This window comes from Macrobrachium rosenbergii, chromosome 23 (genome assembly GCF_040412425.1).
Source record: "Macrobrachium rosenbergii isolate ZJJX-2024 chromosome 23, ASM4041242v1, whole genome shotgun sequence".
NCBI classification, from domain to species: domain Eukaryota; kingdom Metazoa; phylum Arthropoda; class Malacostraca; order Decapoda; family Palaemonidae; genus Macrobrachium; species Macrobrachium rosenbergii.
The window spans coordinates 59363086-59384722 of NC_089763.1; the positions used below are offsets into that span (position 1 = coordinate 59363086).

Below are 21637 nucleotides of genomic sequence, written 5' to 3' on the forward strand. Positions count from 1 at the left end.
TTTCACCGTTAAAGTTTCTGTAAATAAGATAATTAAAATATATTTTTAATTATCTCAATGTTACCATTATTTGTGTGTAAACATAACTTAGTGTATAGAAGACTGATTAAACATTTCAGTTCGTCAAGAATAAAGCCTCTTCACAAAAATTATGTGCGAAACATCGTTTTAATAACAGCTGAGTCAAGTGGACAAATCAGACGATGAATCTTATGCACTTTAGAATTTCTTAACAGTGCTTACTTGTTTGACATGCAGTCTCTCACTCTTCTTTTATAATTTCCTTGCATTCAGCATCCATTTCCACAAATGGATTCTGATTGCTGAATGGAAGGAACGAGACATGAAAAAAGCTAAGGAGCGAGCAGCCCAGTTTATAAACCTGTGATTACAAGTAAACAACTTACAAAGGACCAGCAAAAATTCCTAAAATATGGCCTTAATTGCCATTACATGAGAAGTCCGAAGCCTGAAGAGAAGATGCAGGAAGCAGAAGCCCTCACAGACCGCCTCTTGTAACTTCAGGAAGAAAATAAGTCTCCCTCACGCCAATTCTGGTGGATGAACTTGTTGGTTAACTTGGCCGCCAAGGGCGATTCTTCCGTAGCAACATTATGACGAAAGAAATACGGGAAGCAGCCAACCAACTGCCAGAAGGTAAAGACGCCATCATTAGAAAAGGTAACAGGCGGCCGTGTATCCAATAATGAAAAGGGGCGAATACGATAAGAAGATTGGTGCCATCGTGGGGGACCAGAAAGATTAAAAACTAGACAAAATTCCAACTGACCAGCTTAAAAAGAAAATTAACCAATTGGTGATGAAAGCCAATGCTGCCCAGGGTGATATCAAAATCCCCGAAGCCATGGGAGACTGCTACGGCTCAGTAAAGGCCCAGAAATATGGGAACTCACTGAGACCCATTAAGCAAATGGCCTCTCATACATAAAGAATGGGTAAAATTTTAAACGAACTTCTGGCTCAATACATTCCTACAAGTTTTTTTTTATTAAAATCCTCAGTGAATTTTATTTATTTGCTAAAAAAAACTACTACTGCCAGTGAAGACGTCACATCTCTAGGTGCTGAAAGCTTATTTACCAATATCCCAGTGGATGAAACCAATAACATAATGTTAAAAAAGTGCACAGAGGCAACCAAGCACCCTATCAGTCCCTGAAAATACCTTTTAGAGACCTTTTGTGTGCCTGTACGAAAGAAGCTCCGTTCCTGTCACACAAGGGGAATTCTAGTGCCAGAGGGACGCCGGGGTGATGGGATCGCACCTGGGAGTCCACCCTGGGAGTACTTTTTGCCAGTATGTATAGGGCAGCGGTAAAAGAGAGAGCTTTTGAAAACTACCGAAAACCCACCATCTACGCCAGGTACATAGACGATATTTTCGTCACAACGAAGAGGTGTCTATATGGCTAACGTAGGCGAAAAGTTAGATTTTAGGATATTCTGTCGCCCAGACTTAATGGCAGCCTTAGTCATGAAAAGCAGCGCCGCGCCACCGAAGGAGAAAGCGGCCAAGACCAATGTATGTAGTATATAAACTTCTGTGCCGAGAGCGGAATTGTGTCGCCCGAATCCACCTATAAAGGTCATACTACAACTACCCGGAGGAGACGGTTGCAATATCACGGAAACAGGGTGGCATTTGTCATGATAACACCGAAAGACGTGACAGGCGACTAGCAGTAGTCCAATTAATACAAGCAACAACAATAATTGGACAAGAAAATACAAACCGTAAACGGGTAATGGCAGAAGTAGTACCGATAAAATGATGGAAATCTGCCCTACAAGCCTAGACTGCATCGGAGTTAGGGCGCTGTACATGAAAGCTGGGACCCAGGTAGCGACAAGGGATTTCCGATTTCCTTGAAGACACAACACATACATAGCTTACCCGAAAAGCATAATAGCCAATCAGTAGACAGCGAGCCTGTTTATTAAAATTTTAATAGGTAAGGTATATATGTCACTGTGTCACTTTCTAACTTTTATTTTCTTTTATAGAGAATAACACGACTTTATATATATATATATATATATATATATATATATATATATATATATATATATATATATATATATATATATATATAATTTATACATATATATATATATATATATATATATATATATATATATATATATATATATACATATATATATATATATATATTATATATATATATATATATATATATATAAAATTTATACATATATATATATATATATATATATATATATATATATATATATATATATATATATATATATAATGTATAAAATATACATACATGTATTTATATATAATTATAAATTTTGTATGTATATGTATATATGTATATATATATATATATATATATATATATATATATATATATATATATATATATATATATATATATATATATATATATATATATATATATATATATATATATATATATATATATATATATAATATATATATATATATATATATATATAGCAAGTAGTGTTATTTTCTATAAAAGTTAGAAAGTGACACAGTGACATATATACCTTACCCATTAAAATTTTAATAAACAGGCCCGCTGTCTACTGACTGGCTATTGTGCTTTTCGGGTAAGCTATGTATGTGTTGTGTCTTCAAGGAAATCGGAAATCCCTTGTCGCTACCTGGGTCCCAGCTTTCATGTCCAGCGCCCTTACCCCGATGCTGTCTGGGCTTGTAGGGCAGATTTCTGTTATTTTATCGGTACTACTTCTGCCATTACCCGTTTACGGTTTGTATTTTCTTGTCCAATTATTGTTGTTGCTTGTATTAACTGGACTACTGCTAGTCGCCTGTCATGTCTTTCGGTGTTATGTTGACAAATGGCACACTGTTTCCGTGATATAACTAAATACAAAAATGTTTTGTTTTTCCTAGCCTCTGAAGTCCAAGAGTTGTTTGTTACCAGCTCGTGTTGGCATTCCTTCAAATGAGGCTGCTGGCAACGAAATAAAGTCGGCACCTTCAGAAAATGCGGTCAGCTATAAGGAAGTGCCTCATACTGACATGAAACCTGTCATAGTCAGTACATAAGAAAAGTATGGCTAGAGAGGTAGTCCTCTCTATCACTCCTAAATAATACAAGATGAAAAAAAATTAATTAGAGCAAATATCCAACCTCGGTCTTCATCTAACAAGATTAACAGAGGCTATGAAACACGTCTTTCTCGCCTTATAATTGGCCACACATTTTGAACCTGTACGTGTCCCCTGTTGCGCTAACCTGAGAGTGCACCAGATGCTTGCCGATTGTGAATGTCATCACCGTACTTGCAGCAGACATCACCTGCAGGGCAAAAACCTTTGTGAAATTTAAATGAGAATTGCGATGTTTTCAATTTAAGGAAGCCTTTATATAAGTTCCTCTTTTATATCCGTGTTTATATAATTTAATTATTATTAATACTATTATTTCCTTTTTTACATTGTGCGTGTGAAGCCTGCGTAAATACATTTAATGTGTGTGTATTCCAGTGTAAATGTGTATTTTTTTATTTGTTTTAAAATAATGTACATTCACCAAAGCGCTGAATGACCTCATTGGTACAAGTTTGGTATTTTGCCTATCATATTCCATTCCATATATGTATATATATATATATATATATATATATATATATATATAGTATATATATATATATATATATATATATATATATATATATATATATATATATATATATATATATATATATATATATATATATATATATATATATATATATATATTTTAACACCATTGTGAGATATAAAAACTGTTAGCATCCTGGCGATATCAGCTCTATTGGTAAGCCATCTTCGGTGGACTGATACTAATTAGTAGTAATTCAACATATATATGCTAGCAAAACGGAACATACAAACATACAGTCAGTTGGAGACCAAGTATTTGCACCTGAAAGGTGTTTTGTAGGCTGAGTCCTGCCTTCATTAGTGACGGGTCAACTTTTACAAAACCGGTTATCTTGCGGTTGGCCGCTTCCTTTTTTCCTTTCTGTCAGCTGCCTTCCTTAAAATTTAAAGTTTTCGCATATTTCTTTTGAATTTAATGGAAAAAGTTCATTCATGCCTTGACTGTGATTCATGTTCGTAGAGAAACTTTCGTTCATAAAACCCTTACTAGAATAAACTATCGTTTTTCCTTCTTTCCAGGGGATTATAATTATGTCTGCTTTCACTGACATATACAAAAATTCGTCTGTTCGCCCTTGCCTACATTCCTAGTCATATCTGTTTCATTATTATTGTATTCAGGGCTACTTATACATAATGCTCTAAAAACATGGATGTGAAAACTTTATTGCTGTGACCAAAATAAGAATGAACATAGGCAGAAATATTAGTGGGTTTTCAGTATACTCAGCATTTAAACTCATCGCTAGTTCTAAGTATTAGGCATCCAAGAGGGGTAGGCAGCCATCCCTCTGGTAATAGCAATAAATTTAAGAAATCGGTTTTCACATCCATGTTTTTAAGGTTATTAGGTATATATATGTAGCCCTGAATATACTGATGATGAATTAAATATGATTAAAAATATGGGCAAGAAATGTAAATATACTGGCTCCGCTCCGTATTAGGCAATGCATTGAAAGCAGCAAAAAAGACATTTTATGATAACAAAAGAGAAAATAACACAAAAAACCTGCTTATACTGCCATATAATAGTCATTTCAAAGATATTCCCCATCTCTTAGGAATTTTGGAGTTAATTTAGCATGCAAGAACAATAAAACAATGAAACGTGTAATATTTATAAAGAACTTTCCCGACAGTACTAGTGGATGTATATATAAAATTCAATGTAAGTCTTGTGATAACTTTAATATTGGTCTAACTGGAAAAACACGGGAAAAGATAATAAAATAGCATAGAATATTTATTAGACATGATCAGGTGAACAGTGGAATTCTTGTACACATAGAACAATCATATAATTCGCTGAACAGAAGCAAAAAAGATAGTTTATTCTAACAGTGCACTGGACAGAAACATCATTCAATCTAGTTTTATAAAAAGAAAGTTCCTCTAAGAAGCTGAACATCAGGCAAGGCATGCATAAACTTAATCCATTAATTTAAAGAGAAATATGCAAAACATTAAATTATATGGAAGGTAGCTGACAGCCGGAAAAATGGGGAAACATGCTCCGGCAAGAGGGTCGGATTTGTAAAAGTTGACCTGTCACTAATGAGGGCAGGATTCTGGTTACAAAACACTTGGCAGTTGCAAATACTTGGTTTCCAACCGTCTGCATGTTTGTGTGTGCTGTCATGCCAGCATATGTACAGTATATGTTGAAATCTATTAGTTTTCATCATTCCTCTAAAGATGGCTTAGAAATATAGCTGACACCAGTTAGGATGTAGCCTACAATATCTTTTCATTTCTTCCCAATTGTGTCTGATTTATAACAATCACATATCAAGCATGATTATAATCATATATGTATGTATATGTAAATATCTGTATGTATGTATGTATATATATATATATATATATATATATATATATATATATATATATATATATATATATATATATATATATATATATACATATATATATATATATATAATGTATATAATATACACATATATCATACATATATACATACATATATATATATATATATATATATATATATATATATATATATATATATATATATATATATATATATATATATATATATATATATATATATATATATGATATATAACATATATGTATATGTACATACGTAAATGAATGGATGGATAGATAGAAAATCCTTATTTAGAAAACAGGGAAAATGCCAGGGGCAAGGTAACAGTTCATTCAAGTAAAGAACACAATATGAGTAACAGGAACACGTAAGCTAAAAATGATGTATGTAGACCAGTGCTTTTGACCAGGTAGTAGTTTAAAGCAGCTGTAAGGTAAACGCAACCATGACAGGTACATAAATCATACCTAGCTTGCAAGTTTTTTTTTACAGAAATTATGAGAAGAAAAAATACACAGCAAAAGTAGAAAAAGTAAAACGAAAAGTACATGTAGCATACAAGACCTCTTGTGAATATTTTGTACCACTCTTCATGGGATTCATTTTTTATACCAGTGAAATATAAAGTTATTGCATTATTGCATAATATATTTTTATAAGATATTTTATATATATATATATATATATATATATATATATATATATATATATATAATAATATATATATTATATATTAGCTGACCAACCTGCCACTGCCCGGGAAAACTGAATGACAGTCGATCATTACCTTAGAAAAAAAGTAACACGTGTTGTGGTTTTGATCAACATGTTTATTTAAATCAATGGATTCTAGACAGAATCATTAATCACAGGAAAGAAAGCAGTTTCAGTGACAGTACTCACACTTTACACGACAAAAGAATATTCAAAGGTGATGAAGGAAAATTATTCTGAGCATGGACGCAATTTACCAGTCGTTGCACGATCGTTACGAAAGTGTACAAAGCCACGTTACCGACACTTCACGTTTCACACCAGTACAAAGTAATATTACCTTAGCTGGGTCTTTGCCAGGACCCACAGTAAATAAGGTGCCCTGGAGGGCGGGGTTATGGGTTTGAAACCTACGCGAAAACTTTCCTTGGGTCAACTGAGGGACGTGTGCAAAATTTTGTCTAGATCGGTCAAGCGGTTAGGATTTCTATAGAGCACAAGTTTACGTATATACAAGTTTATAAGTTCAGTTATATTCACAATATATATATATATATATATATATATATATATATATATATATATATATATATATATATATATAAATATATTTATATATATATATAAAACTGCATATAAACAAACCTAAATAAAACAACAAGAGTAACAGATCTGAGATATCAGAAAACATAATTAAAGAACCCATCTTATAGAAATTATACATATGTACTTTGTGAAAAGTTCTAAGTTTCGTAATATTTCTAAAGTTTCAAAAAATTATGTGTCTGTATGCACACACACACACACACACACACACACACACACAATATATATATATATATATATATATATATATATATATATATATATATATATATATATATATATAATACAGAATATAGAATATATGAATTTTCATCACATCACTGACATTTTTTATATTTACAAACATTAAGCTGTACTTCAGAAATAATATTGAAAGGGAGTTATAATTGGCAAGTTGGTTTTCAGCTGAATGGTAGAGTACTCATCACTGAAGTCAGAGTTTGTTGCTGTTGTTGGATCGAATCCACCAGGTGTGAACTACTATCAACTAAATTCCCCTTCGGTATTATTTCCGATGTAGAGGAAATTGGATATTAAACAAAATTTGTATACATATATAATTATATATATATTATATATATATATATATATATATATATATATATATATATATATATATATATATATATATATATATGTGTGTAATGTGTGTGTGTGTGTGTGTGTGTCATTAATCTCCACGTATTTGTACTAATGCATCTAAGGCCTTGCCAGATAAGGAAATTTCAAATATGGTGAAATACATTCTACGTGTGTAATTTGGCAACTTCGTACCCTTACTTCGTCAATATGGAATTACCGTATACACTAAATATGCTTATAAACAACAACAACCAAGCACACTTTAAACTAAAAAATGGATGTTTGACAATAATTTATTATCTTTTTTGCCCAAATGTGTAACACGATATGCAAGTACTATTTGCTTTTACACAACACCAGCACACAGTATGATGGGCACTGTAGATATGGTACTGTACGTTTATATGATGTACATTATTTTTATGAAACAATGTTTTTACTTTATTTCCTATTTTGTTTCATAATATACACTTACTTCTACACAAAATAAAGTTAAAAACAAATAAACGAAACTTTTTCGCTCTCTTACTCCACACACAGTACAGTAGTTATACTGTACGTACAGTATACTACCATATAATACGGGTAAAATGCTGTTCTTTTTCTGTTTGTTTTGTACACAGAAAATACAATTAAAAATGAAAACAACTTTTTCATTCTCGCTGACCTGTGTGTAGTGCCGAAATTGCACACAATGGCTGGATTTTTAAAAACTTGTGAGAATGTTTACAAGTCCCTCTCTTCCTTCCCCTCCTCAAACACCACTATATTGCCGAGTTCCTGTACGTCCTGTACCTCCTCGAGGTCATGAAGTGGCGAAGTGGTCGGAAGAGGCGTTGGGGTACCTAGAGGGTCCATGTCTTGAGACATGTCAGATTCCTGGCTGAACAAAACTCACATGTCAACAAAGGGTGCTGACGTGCTCGCCTGTGTTACTCAGCTGAATGACGAGTTACCAATGAAGTGGATGGTGATGGGCATGTGTGGAGGAGGGCTAGGGGTCTGAAGAAGTTGTCGAGGGTACTCTGATGATAAGAACGATGATTCTGCTTCGCAATCACGTGCATGGCATTTCTCAAGTGCCTTCAGCAAACTTCAACTCCCAGTGCAAGGTGTAACAATCAGCTGTAGCATTCTCCAGAATATCAATAAACATAAAAAACTGCCCTCTTGTGTTCATACGAAGGCACTGGTTATGATATGATACAGGTTTGTTTTTGTCTTTGTCGTCGTTGCCGTTGTCGCCGTTGTCTTAACCAGCAGCAACTCCAACAGCTATGTCGTTGCTGGACAAAAATAGGAAGTCAGGATTGCCACTGCAGTCGTCCAATCACTCCCGAATGTCGTTCTTGGGAACATCGTCGCAATCCTAGGCGAGTTGGGAACGAAAGTCTTCGACGGCATAGCCTTAGAAGTTCATCATGCCCTCTTTGCCATGCGTGGTTCAAGGTCTGCCCAGTGATGTCCATTCCCTCTGTGTATCCAAGCCCTGCTCCTTGTCCTGCTAATCCTCAACACCACCATGACCTCCTCCCTCCAGGAACTTCCTCCGGTATAGCCATTTTGTTGCAACAATAACACCTTGATCCATTGGTTAAATGAGTGCAGTCGTATTACGGGCCAAAAGCATGACCCTAATATGACCTTCGTCACCATCCAACTGAGTTGTGGTAGGATACACAGGCATATTGTCCATGAGGAGCAAAACCTTCCCCAGATATCTAGCACTTCCAAGGTCCTTGTCTGATGACAAAAAACCTCCTTGCAACAGTGGTTATGGAACCAGCTGGAAATGATCTTGAAGGTGAACCAAGCCATTGCCAAATGATACCAGATCACTGGGAGATTTCTATCAACCCATGCAGAGCACTTGTTTCTCAACATGTCCAACTATGACTGGTGTGCGATAAAGCCAATCAGAAGCAATTGAGCAGACATGCATTACCTCGAAAGTGTTTGACCAGGCTAATTCCTTCCTTTCTCAATCAGCCAAAGTGTATGTTGCTTACTTCAACTTGTGCTAATGATTCAGTGTAGTATTCCTTTGGCGCCACCTGCTTTGCTCTTTGTGCTTTACTTTCATCAGTTTCCTTTTGTCTTCTCTTATGTTACTGAAGCTAACTAACAATTTGATGAAAATAACCAACATTGTATTTTACCTATTATCAGTGTCAATTGCTAGAGGCCTTTCAAGCACCTATACAGTGACCAAGAAGCAGAGATCCTCAAATATCTTTCTCACTTGGTCGTTAAACTGGTAAACAAACATTTTCCTTTTGAAATGTCTTGTAATTATGCAGTGTTGCAAATTAGTGCATGCAGTATGTAAAATTATAATTTTAAAGTTTTAAAGATATTGAATAGATAATTGTTTACAGGTCTATGCCATCATTCATGGAACACACGGTATGAGTGAGACTAGAGAGTTACAGTCCAGCCAGACTGGCCAGCTTTTCACCAGAGGATCTCTGTGCACTTTCATCCTAACGTAAGTGTACACTGGATAAGTCCATTTATAGCATCACTGTTTACTTTATAGTCTTTCCATTCTAAGATGTCAAGTAACATCAATTGTAAAAATTCTATACGAAGAAATTTAATTGCTTATAAGATAACTCAAATAAATTTCATTACTTGCAGCCCTCATTGATTTATGGTGTCTTTTGTTGTAATATCATCAGACTCTCTGTAGTCATGTTCTAATTATATTCAACATTTGATTTCTTTTTGCCATTTTTTGTAAACTGTTCAGTAATTGCATGTTTTTTAGAATTTTTTTAGAATTTACAGAAGCATGTTTCAAGTTAGCTGTTTCTGTTGTTAACAGTTTTATATACATTAATCCGTCACTTATATGCACCTCCCATATTTGTACTGTGCCAAAGACTGCACCTTTATTAGTGCGGATGGCTGGATGTATGTAACTGGACTGAATGACAAATGTTCTTGTAAGTGCACATTGTGCTGAGTGAAGTTTGAATGGTCTGGACGGGAGCACAAAATATACTACTACTCAGCCAGGCAAACAGACTGCTCGAGCACTATACATGTCAAATGGAACCAGTAGACAGTGTAAATGACAGGTGAGTTTGGCAAATTACATCTCACTGGGTATTTTGTGTGTGTACAAAAATCTGATATAATTGATACAATAATTGATGCAATAACCAGCTTCCCTTTATCTTACATTTCAGATATCATCTTTGAATATAGATCTTTTTGTGTTTCTTCTTTGTGTGTTCAGTGAACTGGTCCTGACAAATCAAAATTGACTGATACAAAATTGTCCTCTGGAAAACTCAGAAATTATAGTAGTCTTTGTTTACTCAGACAAAACACCTCACTGGGATGTGTTGCCTGATTATATATAATGTATGTAATTATATATCATCAGGTCGTAGCACCGATAGAACACTGGTTATCTTCTGAACACTGGTTCCATCAAATGAAGAAACGATAGTTTAGTTAATTTATCGTGTTTCCAGAACATTTTATATACTTCGGCTTAAAACACTTTTGTTTGTTTTAATTTATCACCAAACAGATTATAAAGTAGAAAAAACCAAAAATGTACGTAAACCTCTGTAACAGCGTACACGAGAATGATCATTGCCAAATGTACAATGTAATTGCGTCATATCAAGTGCAGGAAACAGGAAGCATGCACGCTGAGAAGTGTAATGATTTTTGTAAGGTAGGTTAACGTTAACCAAGATGGCATTGATTAACAGTCTTGTAAATTTTATATAAAACAATAATAATGTATGAAATCCTGTTAAAAAAATCTTAAAAGACTGAAAATGCAAAAACATACACATGTAAAGAGAGCAAGACAAAAGGTTCTTCCTTAGAAAAATAAATCAAATGTAGAAGTACAGAGTAAGAGCATAAGTTTAAGTATAAATAATAATCCAAATGAAGACACAATAATGATTTGTTGCTGACACTTAGTACATTTTATTGTACAATATACTTTAGTACTTTCTAATTTTTTATGTCTGTTAATACCTGATGAGATGAATATTAGTTAGCGTACGTAGTTAAAAGGACAGTTAAGTAATCGTTTGCCCCTAAAAAACAGTATGAACAACATCTAGTAACCAAAGAAAATGATCTACCGATAAGATCCTTTATGTAATTCAGTATGCAAGTACGTTTCTCTTTTTAGTTTTTACGTCTTAAGACGCACGGAACTGCTGTTTTAAGAACATTTTGTGTGAGAAACAAGGCACCAAAATTCCTATTTTTTCTGCCAAATAGCATTAGTGTATAGTATCGGTAATTTTGGACTTGTAAAGATCACTTTACTCAAAGGACAAAATGTAAATATAAAAAAATATTTTGCATATAACATCAAGGGAAGCTGGTTTGTCATTTAGTATTAAGTACATCAAATATGTACATAGTATAGGTAATCCTTAGTTTTTCATCTGAAACTCTTGAAGCACCATTGTTTTATGTGCTTCGATGGGCTGGTAGCCGAGATTTAGCGTAGCTTTGCGTAACTTAGTCACTAATATCCATGATCACATTTTGGACACACACACACACACACACCTTCAAGCTGTTAATGTGAGTAAAGAAGGGATTACTGTATTATCTATTATGTGTGGTTGCATAAACTGGAAACTTACTTTCCCCAAATGCTCTCCCTTTTTTGTTTTCTTTTTTTTGCATATTCATGAAAAAATGTGGTTTTGATTTTTGTGTTATCAAGGAAACATATACCTTACTGTCATATTTTTACTTTTCTTTTTAGGACGGCTGAAAATTTGGGTGATATTTTAAAAGTTCAGGTATGGCATGACAACAGCGGCGGAAATGATTCAGGCTGGTATGTCTGTGAAACAAGTGTTGCTGATCTGGTGATGGGAGCAATGTATGCTTATCCCTGCTATCGGTGGCTGTCTGTCTGTGCTGATGATGCCAAAGTGGAACGGGAAATTACATTGGAGAGTCCAACAACGTTTTCCCAGGTAAGGCGTTTTAATATTTATCATTCATATTCACAAGGTTTGTCGCGGAATTTTCCTTTCCAAAGTGTTCTTCATTTTTTTGATTGACCTAATTGTGTAAGTACTTGATGAGCAAGCCATGCCTGTAAAACCATTCACCATGAATCTTGTTTTATTAACAGTGATGCATATGAAATTTCATCTCTAAGAAAAAATAATATATTGAAGACATGTAGTTCTGTATGAATTCAGGTTAAGGTAAACATGAAGACTTTACAGGAACTGTTAACAAATTAGAGAACATGAAAGGTTAATGCTTGTTTAGGTGACCGTGGTGTGCAACAGTAGCCAAAAAGTGAGCATCACTCAAGTTTGTTTGCTCTAATAGTGTACAAGGTGTACCTGTTGAAGGTAGCCCTTTCAACAGTCAAGTTTTAACATGTAAAATAAAAATCCAAATTTTAAACTTTAGTGATAAGAAATCAAACATGTTTCAAAAGCCTTATATAGTATTGATTGTTGTCTTCTAATATTAGATTTAAATGAATTATACTGAGTTGAACACGAAGTTCATTATCCTGATTGTCTGTGAATTCTTTTTGTTCATTTATCTTCCAGAGCTTTCTGATGTTTATCAGCTGATTTACTTATAAACATTTTAATGCACAATATAGTTTATATATTGTAAAATTTTATTTGTTTCATCTCATGCAGTGCATATTGCACATACAAGCCATGATTTATCTTAGAGTATTTGTGTGAAAGTGTGAAAGAATTTTGTAGGGGTTCGGGATCGTACGTTTGATTACTCTCCGAATTTTCGTCAGAAATTAAATGGAATAATTTTATGGAGCTTTGCAGCACATGGCTCGCATAGGTTTGAATTGTAAAGAAAACTAAAAATATTAGTAATACATAACTGCATAAAATGCTCATATATTTCAGTCTGATTAGCCATGAAAACACAGTGCTAAACTGTATGCACAAATCAGTTACAAGTAAAAACTCAAGAGAAGGGAAGACACGTGCAACCTGTAGACTTCGTCATCAGCAGTTGGGAAAAATGTAAACAAGTTGAAGTTATAACGTGCCATTAAATTATTGTTCTTCATTAATAACATGAATACTTCCAGAAATTCATAAAAAAAAACTATGGCATATTTTAAAATTTTATCATTCTGGAAAAAGCGGTGGATCTTTATCCCAGTTCCCTCACTCACCTTGGTCAGTCAGTGTTGTCACATAGTTGGGAATTCTTAAATATCTAGTGGGTAAGGAAACTTATGGGGAAAATGATTATTTCGTAGGGGAATATAGGAAAGTTTTGATATATTTCAGTGTGAGCAAACATTTCTCTGCCATGTTTTAACAAAAATAATATGGCTTAACGTGAAATTATAAACAACTGATAATTTAAGGTTTTAGAAAGTCATCTCTGAATTGCCAATTGTTCAACTAACCGACACCAAGTGCAATCCAGTTGTTAAAAGGTCAGCTGATGGTTCAGTTTGTGATGGCACTGATACGCCTCGGTATTTAACACACTAGATACTGAAGAAGGATGATATCCTCATCAAGCCAAAAGTATCTGAGAAGACATAATGTCCAAACACAGTTTGTGAATGTGCTTCGCATGTTAGAACTGCTAAACGAGTGAACTCAAATCAGTTAACCTCATGTACAGAATTAAAGAATAACTGTGGGAGTAGATCTGAGTTGAATTTTATAGAATTAAATGCTGAAAAATCTGCCTTTTATCGGTCTTAATGAAAATGAAACCTCATGGAAGAGCAAGGTTTACGTTCCTATTGCAGAAATTGGTACAAATTGCATACTGCAAAATCTTGAAAAGAATAGATATATCAGATCCTGCTTTCGTCATGTTGCAAGATGTGAATCATTAGTTGATTCTAAAGGGTAAGGCTGCCATCATTTAAGCAGCTGTTTAATTTTGCAAGCTATCTTGTCTTCTTGCTGAGGTAACTGTTCCAAACATAACCAGTAGTGGAGATCAATCTTAGTTGATTAAGAAGTAAAAAGGGGTTATGGTAAAGTAAGACCTATGGAATTTGGAAGTCTATGAGAAATATGAGCTGTCATGTTGAAAATAACTGCTTACCACAAAGCACACCAGAGGTTGAGAGGACATTCTTCAAGTGGAATAACAAAAACAAAATAAATAAACTACAAAATAAAATCTTTACGGACACTGGATGCCATTATAGAAATAAATGAGAAATTCCACTTAATTTTGTTACTGCACCCTCCATAGGTAAATGAAATGAGGACGAGGACAAGGTTCTTTGCAAAATACTTATTATGTGAAAACAAGGAATTTTTGAGTGATTAGGGCCTAGCAACCAATGTTTTAGGCGTAACAGCAGTATATTCCATTATGTGCAACGCACATTTTTTTAGCCTCATTTATACACTGGCCTGTAGATTTTATGATGTTCTTTCACATGCAAGTTGTTTCCAGGTACTAAGGATTGTTTTTCGTAGTTTTCAATGCAATCAACTGTAATGGTTCAAAATCGGTAAACTTCATGGTCAACAACACTCTGTACAGTTTGAGGGCTTTAGGGATGGGGAGTCGTTTTTGTGGAGTTCCAGCTGGTGTCCATAAATCCTATGAAACTCTAGTGACGGACAGATGGTTTGAAGTTTCATATATTCATAAAATTTATGTCTACTTTTCCCCTTTCTACTTGCCTTTGTAATGCTCAAATGTCAAAACTGTTATTTGTAGTGGTAAATTATATTACTCTAATCTTCTCTTGTGCTGAGTATTTTCCTCTCCTTTTTATTGCTCTGTGCTCTTAAAATTTTAAATTATTTTACGTATCTCATGTTAGAAAGTAATTTTGCTTTAAATATACAGTCATTGTCAAAAAAATCATATAAGCAAGATATAATATTCATATTCATAATATTTAGCTACAGTAGCATTCAAAGTTAAAAGGAAAAAGCAAGCAAGACAAGCCTGCATTGCCTATTTGCAGTCATATGAAAGCAGCCAAAATATACTCCTACTGCTTCAGCTATAAACTGAAAACCCTCTCCAAGTCTTTTAGACTTACATTCTGTTATTATTATTATTATTATTATTATTATTATTATTATTATTATTATTATTATTATTATTATTATTATTATCCGGGATTATAGATCGTCCAGGTAATATGCCTGTGTCCGGTGCTGGCCTCTCTCTCTCTCTCTCTCTCTCTCTCTCTCTCTCTCTCTCTCTCTCTCTCTCTCTCTCTCTCTCTCGTCGGTGTCTGGCGTAGGCTAGTTTCTTAAATTTCTTCTTATGATGGTAGGGAGAAATTCGGTTTTCTTTCACCCTTTTGATGCTTGGCTTTTTATGTAGTGCCTCGAGAAGCCGTAGGCGTCAGCGGTCCGTTGCATGGTCTGATTTTGGTTATTATTATTATTATTATTATTATTATTATTATTATTATTATTATTATTATTAACAACTTTACGACTTCTGTCTAAAAGGTTAAAAGAGGTTTAACGCTTATGATTGCAGTTGTACAGGTACTTTTCAGTCACCATGTTATTTGTGAATGACTGCAGATGCAACATTGCATGGCTGGGCTCATTACGTTTCAAATCAGCTTTTCATGGTAATGCAGTTATATTCAGAGTGGTGGTATTTTGCAGCATTGTGCCTGAACTTTTGTAGCTGGACTCCAGTAAGCCATTTTTTCCTAAATTTTCAGGATTTTGAGCATTTCTTGCCCCAGTATGCTAGTGAACATATGTTATGGTCATCTCTCCTGACAACGTCAAATACAGCAAAATTTTTCCGTCTTCAGCGTTTGACTATATGTCTAATAGTCTGTGTGTGTTTGGGCACAATATCACTAGCAGTTGTGCAGGTGAGGCAATGTACATGTATTTTACTGGACTCGTCTTTATGCCGGTAATTTTGAAGGATTCTGCAAACATTTGATATCTGTAGAATTTTCTGCAAAGACACGTATATGCCTGCAGAATGGAATCCATATCTTAGTGTATTTTAGCAGTTAATATTTCTTACTTGACTATTGCAGTAAATTTTTTTATTATGTATATACTTGCAAAGCAACAGCTACAGAATATTCACCTTATTGTAATTTTTTTTCAGTATACAGTAGTCGAGTATTGTATATGTAGTGAAAGTAATTTGGAGCGTGATTTTAAATTCATTGTGACGCTATATTGATCAGATACTGTGTATTTAGCATATGTATTATTTAACAGCAAATAGGTTTACACAGATTATGTTATTTTAGCAATATGTCTGATTAGTATAGTGTACAGTGTATTTTGTTCCTTGCAGATGGTCAATAATGAGCATACAATGATGGTTCCTGACATGCACATAGAGTCATTATTTTTTGGTTTTATGATTGCTACTCTTCTGCTGCCTATTCAGTGGCTGTTAGAAATGATTTTTAAGATGAGTAATAGACTAGTAAGTATTGAATTCTGTCAGTCAGAATTTAGTTATTTGTATAATTTGTAATACCTCTTTTTCTGTTACTGTCTGACTCAGTGATCTGGTCAAATTGCTTAATGATAACGATAATGCATAAACCATTCATTGAATTAGAGAAAACATTTTATTCCTGGAATCATAATAATAAATGTTGTACACAATACCCTATTCAGGAATTAGGATTTGTTCACTACAGTATTTGCATGAGTTATTCTGTGACGTATAAAGTCAGAAATGAGATTTAGAACAAAACTCACATCTTTATCATTGCAATTTAAGGAAGAAAAAGAATACAACAACAAAACGGTGCTTGATACAATGAGACCTATAGTGGAAGCCTCACCTGAAAGTTCTTTGGACCAAGACAGCACTGCAGACAACAGCGATGAAGATGACAATTGTGAGCTTTTTGATCCAAATGCTCCCGTTTGGTCTCACCTAACCGAATGGGCCCATTCTGTTGAAATTTTAAGCTGTCATACTTCTGTACTACACCCAACCCTTCGTCATCACACAACTGACAATGTTTTGAGCAAGCGTATTCCTAGTGCAAGTACCAGCCACATGGGCATTACTGACACTCCGGAACCTTCTGTAACAGGAGAGCTGCCTCAGATGGCTGGTGTTGGAGAATGCCTACCTGTTAATGGGATTAACAATTCTGAAGACACTTATGCCAAAAAATGCTCGCCATTAGCAACTTATCAGTTCTTTTCTGAACTAAGCAGAACATTGGGTAATGTGTTTGCCTTCTTCAAGAAACCAAAAAGAGCTAAACATAAAAAGAGAATTCAGTATTCAAATGAAGAGGGCTGGATTCACAAAGAGGAAGAGGAGGAGGAGGAGGGAGAGGGGGAGGGGGAGGGGGAGGAAGATACCGATGAAGAATTCAGTTTGAAATCCAACATCACCTTTATCTTCTCTCAGTGCATTGGATGGATTGTCTGCTGTGTGTTTTTTGGTGAGTGAATTGTGCCTTTTCTTTTTTGATCCCATAATTCTGGCCTGTACTATACATTATTCACTTGTACAGTAAAGAAGCAATGAAGTCTAGCACATTTTCTATAGTAACCTGTAATTGTAAAACAGATATCATGATTTTTTTTTATAGTATGTATTTTAGTTGTTTCAGTTAAAGTACAGCACTCATATAATAACAGGTGTAGTAGAAAGGCATTATGTTCAAGGTTGAATAGCTTCAAGAATTCTCTTTGTTATTTGATTGAATTATTGTTTTGTAATGTTTAATGTTTATTTTGACGTTTTGAAAATTAAGATCTTAATAGTTTAATTTTTCTTTTTCAGCTCTATGTTGTATGTTTCTCTTTGTGCGTGGACCTGGGATGCCTGCAGACTATGGTGCTCTTTGGGTTCATATAATTTATGTGTCTCTATGTTGCTCGGTTTTCATCATGCAGCCATTCGTCATTGTGATTTACACTCTTTATAAGGTATGGAATTTGTACCTAGTAAAGGTTTTTTGTTTTGAGGTTCACAAAACAAATGATAATAATATTTTATCACGGATGTAAAACATAATTATATTTAGAAGTGATATTTTATTTAGTTCAGAAATAAAGGTATATAGGATTAGAATGATTACAGATGATAATGTATACAGTTGATACTGTAGATACCGTTGCCTAATTTCAGAAATAGCTCAGACAAAATTAGTATTATAAAAATTCTTTATTCAATTTAGGTTTCTCAGTGTATCCACTGAAGTTCTGTTATCAGTTTCTGTTTTATTTTAAGGTTTGTATGTACCGTTGGCTAGGATGTAGAGGATGCATCAGTAATTGTGTGACTGTACCTTTGGATCAAGTTGTTTCTATATGGAACCACTACCAGTCAGTGTTATCAAGAAACAAGCATGTGAACACTGGAGCAGTTAAGGAAAAGTGTAAGTAAAAAGTACTGTAGATATTAGGCCAGTTTACTCTTTCAAACTGGTAAAAGTTTTAAAATGATTATAAGAGAAGGACGTGGAAAGGGAATGTTAGTAAGACTATGGTATTGGCAGTGCAGGTAGTATATGAGAGCCAGGAGGAAGGAGAAAGTGAGTCTTTAATTGTCTTTAAGTCCTATTCTCAAATTGACAGGATCTTTTAGATAGTATGATAACAGAGGGTGTGTCACAGAATGGGTGAAGCAAGAGAGGTAGCAGGAACCCTGCAAATGGTTTGAAAGAGAAGAGGGGTGTCTGTGGCAGCCAAAGTTTTTTGAGTTTTTGATGTGACTTTTTGTCAGTTCTTTATAGAGTTCAAGTGTTGATTTTGAATGCAAATAAGAAAAGAGGTAGAAGTAGTGTATTCAAAGTAATGACTGAAATGGTCATGAAAGTGAGAATACAAAGACGTGGTAAGGAGGCTAGCATAAATGTAAAGATAGATCAGTGTGTTTTGAGGTAGTTCAATCATGTGGAGGGAATGAAAGCTGATAGATTGGTGACAAGTTTATATAAATTGATGGTTTTCGGGAACGAAGAGAAAGAGAGAGAGAGTGTGTGTTGGCTGGATGACACAGGAATGAAAGTCTTCCAGGATCCAGGAAGTGCGAAAATACATGTAAGAGGTAGGTGAGTGGCGCGGGTTGAATTTACTGTCATTAGTGATCTCTTATTTCCGTTATTATATCTACTGCGAGGAGTTCGGGTTGTTTCGGCCGTAAATCATTTAGGCCGTAAGCACGTTTACCTGCAAAATGGGAGCCTTGTTTAGTAGTAGCCCATTAGGGATGTACGTAACACTTAAAATAATGACGGTAAATACCATAAGCATAGCGTCTTAGGTTGTTTTGGATGTTAAGGCTTAAATGACTAATGGCGAAAACGACCAGGAGACTGCGAGGACATATGGCATAGTCACATAGCGCATATTAATGTGTATTTTGAGCATTTGTAAAGCCTTTACATTGTACCATATTTCCTCTTTGCATTGAGTTATAATCCAAACTGCCAGACTCTTATTAACAGTTTTGCAGTTGTTATGAGTGTGTGATGTGTTGCTTTTGTTCCAGTGCTGCAAGATCGTCAGAGAAAACGAGACTTGAGATTTGCTCACCCTCCAGCTGAGGATTACTTGTTAAAGTGTCGTGAGAAAGAATTACGACACGAGAGAGTTTCACGTTTATTTATCAGCACCCTTGGTCATATCTTGCTTCTGACATTACTAATAATCATATCCAGCAAGGCAAATGTCACGGAGCGTTTTAGGCTTAACCAGGCCATGCATAATGCTATGGTAAATGGGTCTTGTCTTGACAAAGATCGGTATCTTGACCCTTGCACAGAGGCAGAAAGCTTTGAGTCTTGCAACCTCAAAAAGAATCCTAAATACATGAGTTTCAAAGATATCACTTCGAAAGACGAATGGTGGAAATGGGCAAATTCTGAGCTACTGGCTGTGACATACAATGTAGACTCAGATTACACATCATATGACATATTTTGTGACACAAGCAGCATTATTATTGGAACACCTAGGCTGCGCAAGTATGTCATGAATTCAGAGGAGTGTGTGGCATCGAAGTTTAAGGTTGATAATAACACCTCCTTAGCAGATCTTCTGAAAGTCAAAAGATGTTACCCAGATTACATTGATGTTGCTCATCTTTTTGGGTTCAATGCATTCACAAACAAGGAATATGAATGGGACGCCCATTTCCTTGCTATCATTCAAGGAATGTTCAGTCAGTATAGCTATACAGAATTAAAGCAAAATTTACCTAACAATAGACTTAGAGCTGTCTTTTTACTATTTATGCTTGGAAGCCAGAACTGGATCGATGTCTCAACAAGAGCTGTCATTACAGAGTTCACACTTTACCACCCAACATCCAAAATTTATACCACCATTAACCTGTTGGCTGAATTTCCATCTGTATCAGGAGCCAAGGTAAGATATGTCTCAGTATTTCATTAATAATGAAATCCAGTAGTTCACAGATTAATGTATAATGCAACATCAATAATAGCAAAAACTTCAACAGGGTAAATGAATTCTAAGTAGGTCATTTAGGGCACTAATGTTTATTGTTTTTATATTTCCCTCAGGTCTCAACATATGTTTGGTCAACAGATGTCGAGAGATATAGGGGTGGATGGGCATATGTATGCATGTGTGGTGAAATTCTGTTGTTGGCCATTGCTATGTATTACTTGTACCATTCCGCCATTTACCTGTATTCTTGCCAGTTCAGGTATAGTAAGGTCTCAGTTTTCTTATTATGGCGTTTTATACTTTGTCATGGAAATCTTACATGTACAGTATATGCATCATAACTACGTTGCTTTGTATGGTGTGTACTGTGGACGTATGGCTTGATTTTAGGACCTTTTATATTTTTTTACAGGTTTTGGCAGTCCTTTTGGGGTATGCTAGACCTCCTGATGACATTCTTTAGTTGGAGTTATGTAGTCTGCCTTATGCTGAGGGTTCAGATTGCTGAAGATATCACGTGGCAGCTGCAAGTTGCCTATTTTCATACTTTCGTCAATTTGAAAAGCCTTGTAACATGGGATAATGTAAGTTGTTCGGAATTCTTTTACCTTAAGGTTTGCTTTAAGGACAAACATCGTGCCTTGATAAGAAAATCCAAACATTGCCTCATTGCAGCTAAGTATTGTATTAAGAGTTTCAAAATATTAATCTGCTAAAAAAGTCGTTAGAAGAGAAGTAACAGACGTTGCCCATTACAAAGGCTACATGGCTGACCTCTCAATGATAGTATGTGTTTTTAAACAGTGCTGCCTT

At 34.6% G+C, this 21637-nt stretch overlaps 1 protein-coding gene across 4 annotated transcripts in view; it reads left to right on the forward strand.

Moving 5' to 3' along the window:
• The window catches only part of LOC136851640 (uncharacterized), a 172251-nt gene that overhangs the window by 145288 nt on the left and 5326 nt on the right, over positions 1-21637 (forward strand). For all 4 annotated transcript variants that reach the window (XM_067126040.1, XM_067126041.1, XM_067126039.1 and 1 more), the window contains 10 exons: positions 9821-9930; positions 12202-12418; positions 16123-16281; positions 16725-16859; positions 17163-17844; positions 18189-18334; positions 18639-18786; positions 19902-20779; positions 20938-21083; positions 21237-21408. In XM_067126040.1, coding sequence (XP_066982141.1) covers positions 9821-9930; positions 12202-12418; positions 16123-16281; positions 16725-16859; positions 17163-17844; positions 18189-18334; positions 18639-18786; positions 19902-20779; positions 20938-21083; positions 21237-21408 — 2793 coding nt within the window. The remainder of the gene's footprint in view (positions 1-9820; positions 9931-12201; positions 12419-16122; positions 16282-16724; positions 16860-17162; positions 17845-18188; positions 18335-18638; positions 18787-19901; positions 20780-20937; positions 21084-21236; positions 21409-21637) is intronic.